Source organism: Poromitra crassiceps (genome assembly GCF_964638095.1).
Source record: "Poromitra crassiceps genome assembly, chromosome: 13".
Lineage (NCBI taxonomy): Eukaryota > Metazoa > Chordata > Actinopteri > Beryciformes > Melamphaidae > Poromitra > Poromitra crassiceps.
The window spans coordinates 35,094,476-35,104,881 of NC_139644.1; the positions used below are offsets into that span (position 1 = coordinate 35,094,476).

At 44.5% G+C, this 10,406-nt stretch overlaps 1 protein-coding gene across 1 annotated transcript; it reads left to right on the plus strand.

The window, feature by feature from the left end:
• On the plus strand, positions 1–9,240 carry plbd1a (phospholipase B domain containing 1a). The gene is made up of 11 exons (XM_083648726.1): positions 1–123; positions 1,581–1,803; positions 2,141–2,224; positions 3,076–3,217; positions 3,424–3,564; positions 5,296–5,440; positions 5,813–6,013; positions 6,265–6,405; positions 6,503–6,688; positions 7,872–7,978; positions 8,140–9,240. Exons 1-11 carry the CDS (start codon positions 51–53, stop codon positions 8,314–8,316), a joined length of 1,620 nt encoding a protein of 539 aa, XP_083504852.1. The 5' UTR covers positions 1–50; the 3' UTR covers positions 8,317–9,240.
• The last annotated feature ends 1,166 nt before the right edge of the window (positions 9,241–10,406 follow it).

Below are 10,406 nucleotides of genomic sequence, written 5' to 3' on the forward strand. Positions count from 1 at the left end.
TCCTTTCCACTCTCCGACGAACTTTTGTCCTTTTCAACTCCAAACAAGCCATGTTTTTATTACAGAAGAGGCGCTGTCTTTTGGTTTTACTCAGTGTGGCTGCGACCTTCGCCACTGCTGACAGTAAGTGGGCCGGCTTTAAATCACAGCTTGTAACATTGTAACAAGTAACCGTGCTAGTGTGTAGTGAAAGCATGTTGTGAATGATACAAAATATCACAACTGTTGGTATTCAATTTTCACCCTCCTTTTAATTTGTTGTCATTCTGGGCATATTGGATCGGAGTTGCCAGTCTGAGTTGTATGTAACGTTATTTAACTCTAACGTTACTTCACAGTAATGCACCAGGTTCAAGGTTCAAGGTTTCTTTATTAGTACCCGAGGGTAAAATAGTTATGCAGACGGGAAGTTCAGCTGTCCAGAAGATAAAAAATAACATACGAAATCACAAGACATCAAACAAGCATCAATACAATAGAGCACATTAAAATACAGTAAGATCAAAGTAAGACCATGATAAAGTGCTTTGTGACAGGACACTAAAGTGCTGAAAGACTAAAGTGCTTCTGCACACACACACACACACACACACACACACACACACACACACACACACACACACACACACACACACACACACACACACACACACACACACACACACACACACACACATATGTAGCTACTCATGAGACCCTCAGAGTGTCATGTATGTGCGGAGTAAGAATGAGAAATAAAACAAAGAAATCATCCTGTAACAGCTTTGTTTAGCAGTGCAATGGCAGCAGGTACAAAAGTACTTTTGTAGCGTTTGGTCCTACAGCGAGGGACCGCAAACCGCCGGCCAGAGCGAAGGAGCTGGAATTCACTGTGTAAGGGATGGGAACAGTGTTGTAGAATAGAGATGGCTTTACACTGCAGCTGTGAGCAGTAGATAACTGATAGGTTGAGTTGAGGCTCACCTATAAGCTTACTAGCCCACTTCACAATTTGGTTCAGAGCGTTTCTGTTTTTCAGTGACAGGTTACCAAACCATGACACAAGAGAGAAGGACAGGATCGATTCAACATAGGCCCGGTAAAAGAGGGTCAACATGGTTTTGTCTATGTAAAGACGGGACAGTTTTCTCAGGCAATAGAGACGTTGATGACCCTTTTTGCACACTGCCTCACAGTTCTTCTCAAAGGTCAGCTTAGAGTCTATGACTGTGCCGAGGTACTTGTAGCTGTCTACACAGTCCACGGCCTGGCCTTTAATGACCGTGGTAGGCCTGTCGCCAGTGCGGGTTCTAAAATCAATAACCATTTTAACCACACACCATGGTGTAACGTTAGTGGTCAATAGTTTACCCGCCACCTTGTTTCCCTTCATTGTCTGATACAGACAGTTGATGTGAAAATAGATGAGTAAACTCTCAGCCTCATTTCAAAGAGGTGGGTAAACTGAGTTTTGGGTTTGCCCCCCACTACGCCCCCTGCACCACACTCCAAGCCCTAATGACCCTCCCAGTGCTATTTGTACCCTAACTTCATTGCCCTAAATTACAACAACCTGTTGCAAATAATTCCCTTCTTCTCAGAGATGACAGCAGCCACAGTGTACTGGGATCCCACACACAAGATTGTCCTACTGAAGGAGGGGGTGATGGAGAAAGAGGGGGATGCATACGGGTACCTGAACGATACCCTGTCCAGTACAGGCTGGAGCGTCCTGGAGGTCCGGGCCGGGTACGGGGAGACCCCCGAGCCGGATGAGGTCACCTTCTTCCTAGCCGGCTACCTTGAAGGCTTCCTCACCGCCCAGTAAGAGACAGTCTGATATATTCCTACATTAATAAAAAAACAAAGCTAGTGAAAGAGATTGAGACGAAGATTATGCTTATCTCAAGGTGGGTTTTTTTAATACTTTTTTGACTCCCGAAGGAGAAATTTGTCTTTTCGCTTGCTCCTGTCCCCTGCTTCACAGGAACGTCAAGACCAGCTCCCCTGGAGCTGGTAGAGACTCACTGCCTTGCACTTCAGCAGGGCTTATGGTTCCTGTCACCAGGGACATGTACCTGGGCGTTCTGCTCTCCCTACTCACTGCACCATCCTCAGTTCATGACAATCTGTTCAATCTGTCTTTCTTTCCTTCCAACAGGCAGATGATCGACCACTACGCCAACATGTATCCTCAGCTGATCAACGACCCGAAGGTCTTAGCTGCGGTCCAGAGTTTCATGAAGTGAGTCTGTTCTCTTTTCCTTATAAAAACAACCCCACATCATTGTCATCAGCTTTCATATCCTCAGCTCATATTGTCATGATGCCAAAATGGGAGCTCCCTCTGTAATGGCAGTAGGTTGGTAGCTCAGTTGAATTTAGGCCTTACAATGATCATATTGTCAAATTCAGTGATGACCGTTCTTGTATGGAGCACACAGGCTGACCAGAATGTAAAAGGCAGTATTGTTCTACTCTCGTGGATGTCAGCGTTTCAGGAATAAAGAAAAAAGTCTCGTTTAGATTGATAACTAAGCATTTTTCCCCACATAGGTTTAAAAGTGTTTCACAAGCCAGAGTATGCTAGTCTTTCTTCCTCTAGTGGGCCCTGTGGTTCCTCAATTCAAGTCAAAACTGGGACAAGTATTGACAACAGCAATCTGCTGAAAGTCATGGCAGTCAAAAACGTAGCTGTTTGACTACTTGTCTATGATGAGTAAATCACAGCTTTTGATTATAACGACTGCATGTGTGTGACTCTTCTCAATTGCGTGTTTAGTATTGTACTAGTCGTCTTGTACGTTGTCAAAACGGAAAGGGGAACTCGGGGGAAATAATGAGCGATGATAGGTGGGGATGTCCCGGATGTCCCGCCTTTAGCTGGGACATCCGCTCGTATTTCTCCAATCACCTGCATCGGTTCGAACTTTTCTCCCACCCGACTTCCTTTGACCAGGCTCTGTGGCCGTGAAGTACAGACTGTCTCTGCTGCGTTTGAAGAATGTGGAAGAGACTTGAGAGACTAGTATTGTAGCACTTCACATGGAAATGAGAGCAGTAAACAGGGAGAACACGTTGCTTTTTTGCTTTCAGGAAGCAAGACTCGTGGACCAGGGAGCAGGTGAAACTGAACAAGGCCTCGGATCCTCTGTGGAAACACACTGGATTCATCGTGGCTCAGTTGGACGGACTCCAGGCCGGACTCGCACACTGGGCCAAGGGAAAAGGGAAAAAGGTGTGGGGGCCATTTCTCAGAATTTAAAAACACAAATGATTACGTTCTCTCACATGACTAGTTTCTTAGCAAAGATCTCCAAATCGCTCATAATTCCAGTGCCATTTAGTATTTTACTTGAAATGCCGTCTGTCTCACTGTGGAAACAAAACGCTTTCATGTTTATTTGTGGACTAACAGCTGTTTATCTGGTGTCCTTCCCGCAGCCCTTGTCCCTGTTTGCTGTCCAGTTCCTGAACGCAGTGGGAGACATGTTGGACCTGATCCCGGCCTTGGTCCCCTCCTCCAAGCCTCCACTCAGAGACTTCAGAATGCCAGGGATGGGACACTGCTCCGCGCTCATCAAGGTCAGAGGTCACAAAGTGTATATAGTGGTCAAGGTTTAAGTCTGCTAACTTAACAGAGCTAACAAATTCCATGTGGCAGTAAAGCAAATCCGATATACAGTACATCCATCCATGCTTCTTCATCGGTGTACGTTCTTTGTTTCTAAAGATATTCAGTCACCTCAACAGAAAGCTCAGAAAGTGTTTCTCACGCTTGTTAATTCTCTCCAACCTGGAGAATACACAACAGCTTTATGGGCAGTGCAGTTTTGTTCTGTGCTGTTCTAACCATGATATGTGCCTATTTCATAAACCTGTTCACAATGTTTGTGCCAAATGTATTGCAACATAATGCAAGATGAATGTTACATGTATTTGACTTGATTATGTAGCTGCACTAGCACATTATTTAAGCATGTGCAATAGGAAGCTTGGTCAGTTTATTGACCCCTCTGCCCTTTGAACTTTGACCCTAAAATGGCTCATTACATGAAGCATACTGTATCGTGCTGAGGCAAATGTTTAGAACCTGTGTCGCATTCTTGTCACCAACAAACATTCGCACCTCCAGTAGGTGTCAGCACAGGTGCACAGGATTAGGATGAGGCATCAAGTCAAATAGAAGAGTCTAGCACACTGTTCTGAAACCAGTTCACATTTAGAAGAGTCCAGCACACTGTTCTGAAACCGGTTCACATTTAGAAGAGTCCAGCATACTGTTCTGAAACCGGTTCACATTTCGAAAAGTCCAGCACACTGTTCTGAAACCGGTTCACATTTAAAAAAGTCCAGCACACTGTTCTGAAAAACCGGTTCACATTTAGAAAAGTCCAGCACACTGTTCTGAAACCGGTTCACATTTAGAAGAGTCCAGCACACTGTTCTGAAACCGGTTCACATTTAGAAGAGTCCAGCACACTGTTCTGAAACCGGTTCACATTTAGAAGAGTCCAGCACACTGTTCTGAAACCAGTTCACATTTAGAAGAGTCCAGCACACTGTTCTGAAACCGGTTCACATTTAGAAGAGTCCAGCACACTGTTCTGAAACCAGTTCACATTTAGAAGAGTCCAGCACACTGTTCTGAAACCGGTTCACATTTAGAAGATTCCAGCATACTGTTCTGAAACCGGTTCACATTTAGAAGAGTCCAGCACACTGTTCTGAAACCGGTTCACATTTAGGTTCAAATTAACCTTTGTGAAAGCGCTCATCTGACTCACATGGACACTACCTTCCATCTATCTTCCAACTTCCTTCTACTTTTGTTACCACGCCCTGAACTAATGCATTATCATTATGCAACACACTTCCTCTTTATCTTCAAAACGTTCCCGGGAAGATAGAATTTAAGAGTTTAAGTTTTTTGTCTGCACTTCTTTTACCATTACACGATTCAGTAGTGTTTGTATGGTTTTAGTAGCGTTTTTAGTGTTCAAGTTTTGTGTTGTATTTTGTTACTCTGTTGTTGTATGTCCTAATACGGTAGGTTTGTTGTAACTATGGTAGTAGCAGTTGCATTGTTGTAATGGGTAATCATAATTTGACATACATGTTTAACTTTGACTGTTTTGTATGGATATTTTAAATTTATTTTATATATTAATTTATATTTTATTTTAAAATGGACCACAGGAAGTCTAGTCTGTCGCACGTGTGCGTCGACTAAGGGAATCCACAATAATAAATGACATGTCATTTCCGTACCATATTCAATCTTGAATCTGAACTTTACTGTCACCTGCACCTCAGATGCTGCCGGGCTTTGAGAACCTACTGTTCTCCCATTCCAGCTGGTACACCTACGCTGCCACCATGCGGATCTACAAGCACTGGGATTTCCACATCAGTGAGCCCCACACAGCCACTGGGAGCCTGTCCTTCAGCAGCTATCCTGGTACGCACTGAAAACTCCTCTTAAAGAATCACACGTTTTTGGTTTGCAATGTGTTTGGTTGTTGCTATTTTGGGTAGTAAAGTAAATCTATAGTTTGTCTCTTCTAATCTCTCATACCTTGTGCAATACCCCATTCCACGCGCACACACACACACACACATGCACGCACACGCACACGCACACACACACACACACACACACACACACACACACACACCTTTTCTGTGATATGTTATCATTAAAAAAGCATTGACATGAGCATATATGAATCCCACTTTTGGAATGCGTCCTGCTCATGAACATTGTCGCGTCTGGAATCATCTCGTCAGCTTACCATTTGACTTCCTCTCCCTCTCTCCGTCCCTCCTGCAGGTTTCCTGGTGTCTCTCGATGACTTCTACCTCCTGGGCAACGGTCTGATGATGACCCAGACCACCAACAACGTCTTCAACACCTCCCTCTTTGCCCTCATCACCCCCAACAGCCTGCTGGCGTGGCAGAGGGTCAGGCTGGCTCACAACTTGGCACATACCGGGGAAGAGTGGGCCAAAACCTTCTCCAAGTACAACTCTGGTCAGTAGAGAGTACAATAATCTTCTTCATTTGGGGAGGTCAATGACATTTAATTAAAGAAGACTGCATTACAAACTCTATAAAAGTGGGCTTTAAGAAGTGATGTGACGGATGCAGGTCATTACAAAGTCTAGGAATCCTGATGCCATTTCCTCTTGTTTTCAATTCATTGCCTCTTGTTTTCAATGTAGACTTTTGGCTTTTGCACCACCCTTCTTCCATTCACCACCACCCACCCTCCACCCCTCTAGGTACCTATAACAACCAGTACATGGTGGTGGACAGGAGCAAAGTGAAGCTCAGCCACAGCATTGAGGATGGAGCTCTGACTGTGGTGGAGCAGATCCCGGGGCTGGTGGAGTACTCCGACCAGACCGCGGTCCTGCGCAGAGGTACTGTAATAACACATACATAGAAGTTACAATGCAGTTTTGTGGTCTCTAGATGTCTCAAGGATTCACCTTTCCCGGCTTCTTCTCCTTCCTGTAGGTTACTGGCCGTCCTACAACATCCCCTTCCACCGCAGGATCTACACGCTGAGTGGCTACACTGAGATGTGGAAGAGATACGGAGACGACTTCTCCTATGACCTCTGTCCCAGAGCCAAGATCTTCCGCCGGGACCAGGCTGAGGTCAACGACCTGGACTCCTTGAAGCACATCATGAGGTTCAATGGTGTGTGGCTTGTTACATCCACTCTGTGTATGTTCACGCTGTGGTGCACTTTTCTGCAGCGGGAACCTCCATTCCTGTGTGTGTGTGTGTGTGTGTGTGTGTGTGTGTGTGTGTGTGTGTGTGTGTGTGTGTGTGTGTGTGTGTGTGTGTGTGTGTGTCTGTGTGTCTGTGTGTGTGTGTGTGTGTGTGTGTGTGCGTGCGTGTGCGTGCGTGCGTGGGTGCGTGTGTGTCATAGCGCCATTCTGGCTTCTTTTTTTTACATTGCTCTGATTGGCCTAAGGGGGGCATTAAAACATTTGTTTACTTGTTGACTTTTGCCGAAATACTGGGAAATGATGCATCTCACCTCCTCCTCATCATACATCATCTCATCATCTGTGTTTTCACATTTTCAAAGTTACACTGATCAGCCCAAGGTGGAGCACTACATTGTATATTCGCTCATCCATGTCATGTGTCATGTGCAGCATCACAGACACCAGTGGTTTGTGATTCGGACTAAACCTGGGGAAATTACGCATCTCAAAATTACACTGATTGGCCCAAGGAAGAACTACAATTACGGATCTAAACTAGTGGCATTTGTTAATGACTGGTCCAGATAATGGCTTCATCAATTGCAGAGGATGACATGTTTATTGTGGTTTCTATTTAAAGCCCCACCATGTAGAAATCTGCTGAGCAGCAGCAACAAGTGGTAATTACAGGATGTTAATAATGCTACACTTCCACAATTTGTACGTTCAGATATCAGCATTATTTTACTGTTCCTGTGTGTACTCTCTACTGTGCTAACCTCTCTGCAGTGTTTACGACTGATTTGCTGGGGTGTGTGTGGGGGAGGGGACCGCTCCAAATACCCCCAAATTATGTTGTGTCGACTTATGCTAACTCAGAGCGATAAAACACATTTCACTTGCTATATATTCTTCACAGTAAAAGCATACCTTTATTTTGTCAGTGGAAAGCTTTTAATATGAAGGAGATGCCGCAGGAAATGGAGACTAACAGGTGTTCAGGCCATTCTCCATAGAAGTCAGTGTACCATCAAAATTATTTAAAAGCTGTCATATTAAGGTAAAATAATTACATATCGTGGCTGTAATCCTCATCAGTCTTCCCCTTTTTTTCCACATTGCGACTGATGAATTACTGTTGATTGTTTTTTTGTTTTGTTTTTTAGACTACAAAAAGGATCCGTACTCCAAAGGCGACCCCTGCAAGTCCATCTGCTGCCGTAACGACCTGAAGGCAGTGCACCCTTCTCCAGGGGGTTGCTATGACACTAAGGTAGGACCTCTCACCATGAAACTCTTTCTTTTGGTTCAGCTATGACACTAAGGTAGGACCTCTCACCATGAAACTCTTTCTTTTGGTTCAGGTCACACAGGTTGAGAAACGGATCTAACGCTTTTAGTTTTTCTATTGTCTCTGTATGTCCACCTGCCCAGGTGACAGACTTCCACATGGCCGAGGGGTTCCGTGCCGAGGCGCTGAACGGGCCGACCACACAAGACGGCCTTCCTCCGTTCTCCTGGGACCAATTCAACAACACTGCCCACCAGGGCCTGCCGCCATACTACAACTTCACCTTCGTCAGCATGCAGCCCCGCCTCTTCATGCCCTGAGGTGTGTGCGTGCGTGAGTGTTTGTGTGTGTGTGTGTGTGTGTGTGCGTGTGTGTGTGTGCGTGTGCGCGTGCGCGTGCGTGTGCGCGTGTGCGTGTGCGTGTGTGTGTGTGTGTGTGTGTGTGCGTGTGTGTGTGACTGACTGTGTAGAGGAGGGTAAGGAAGATTCATGAATGAATTATAAGGTGAATACATTGCTCATTCATGTAAAAGGCCAAAGGCACAATCTGTTGTTTTTATTTTTATTTTGTGATGTAGACATCAGTCCACAGGACATGAAAAGAAAATACAGTGATTTCTTGATTTGGTTTTTCAAACTATTGCTTAAATGTTAGGATTCCGTCCTACCAAGATGTTTTTTACGCCGTCCTAAAGAAATGTGAAGCATGGCTCTCAGCCTTTCAAACTAACAATCATATTGTAAATATCTTAATGAATATCTGTCTCAGGGTAAAATGAATGATCACGTTTGGGAATCAGTAGAGATCAATTGATTCTTAGTCTTTTTTATGTGCTTTAAATACCTGCAACCATGTGTGCCTCGGACATTGAGGGTAATGTGTTTTTATAAGATGCTGAATCGATCCAGTACTAAATCAAAGAAGCAGCCTGCGTTTGTGTTCTGCTGTATCGAATCTTGTTTGTTCTCTGTTGAGATGTTTGTCTAAACCTAAAACTAGATCAGTATTTGACAAACCTTTTTCATTGCAATCATGTGGTTGAATGTCTCGCTGCCTGCGAACACTATATTTTTAGTGCTATAATGGAACATTCAGTGCAATGTCGTACTCAGGGCTGTTGATCCAGTCAGCTGTCTGCTCTCCTGCCTGATTCATGCATCTATTTTTCTATGTATTAATATGTGTTGATGAAATGCTGCACTTTCAAAATGATACGTATGTTCATTGTTTATTAAAATTGTATAATTCTACCCACACAGTCCTGCATCTTGTTTTATACATGAGTAAAAACTAGCTGTTGGAGGTTTAGACAATTGCCCAAACGTCATTCGATTGAGCTTCAAGTTGAGTCACGCACATGACCCAGCTTGGCAAGTTTTTAATTTCAGCCTGACAAAGAGGAAATGAGTCGGATCAGCAGATTTCAATAGTATTCTGGAGAAGAACCAATACTGCCAACAGAAATGGCTTGCTTTTTTGTTTTGTTTTTGCATGTGAAATTTGGACATTTTGCTGCTGTTAACCGCCGTGACGTGCAATGAGTAGGACAGAAAAATAATCTTGCTATCTGCATAGCCAAGTGACCAAAATAAGGAGGGTAAAGGTCACGACCTCGGTGCCCAATGCCCTTACAGTCTTCTTGTGTAACAGAGACGCAGACCCCCTCACCCTCTCCCCTCACCCCCCAACCGCTGTCTTTCAGGGGCCAGGGGCCCATGGGGCACATTGAGTGATTCACCCTTTCCTATCAAATGGAGGAACTGAAACGTCTGTTAGGGTGCTCTATATTCATTTAGCAAATCCTACCCTCTCATCCCTTCTCTCTCTCACTCTATCTCTCACTCACTCACTCTCTGTCTCTCTCTCTCACGCCATCTGTCGTAGTTCAGGTTTCACTACGCGTTTTTTTCCCCTCCAACATCTTTTGCCTACAGAGGAGGGTAAGAGAGCAGCAAGCCTCCACTAGTGCTCACCTTGCTCCAGCCATGGCGAGGAAGGTTTGTCCTCCTGGCACCACATGGGACAAGCTGCTCCTTACCTGCATGCCCCCCATACCGCCCCCCATGCCCCCCAGAGTAACCAGACCACAGCCTAAACCCACAACAGGTGAGTCCAACTGAAACTCTCGCTCACATTCTTCTTCAAGGCCATTTTTCTTTGTTTCTATGAATTCAAACGATCTATTCTGTCGTTTTTTGTTGTTGTTTTTCTTTCCAAGATATGAATGTGTTTTTGACGTTGATGTTTTTTCATCTGCCTGCTTGAGTCTGGCTCAGGATTTGGTCTTGCCCACTTTTGGATGTTGACTTGACCTTCTTCTAAACATTTGAAGAGATATGTTCTTTTCCACCTCCCCCACCTTTGTTTATTTTGTTCCCAAAACTACAATGTAATGGATTACTCATGTATG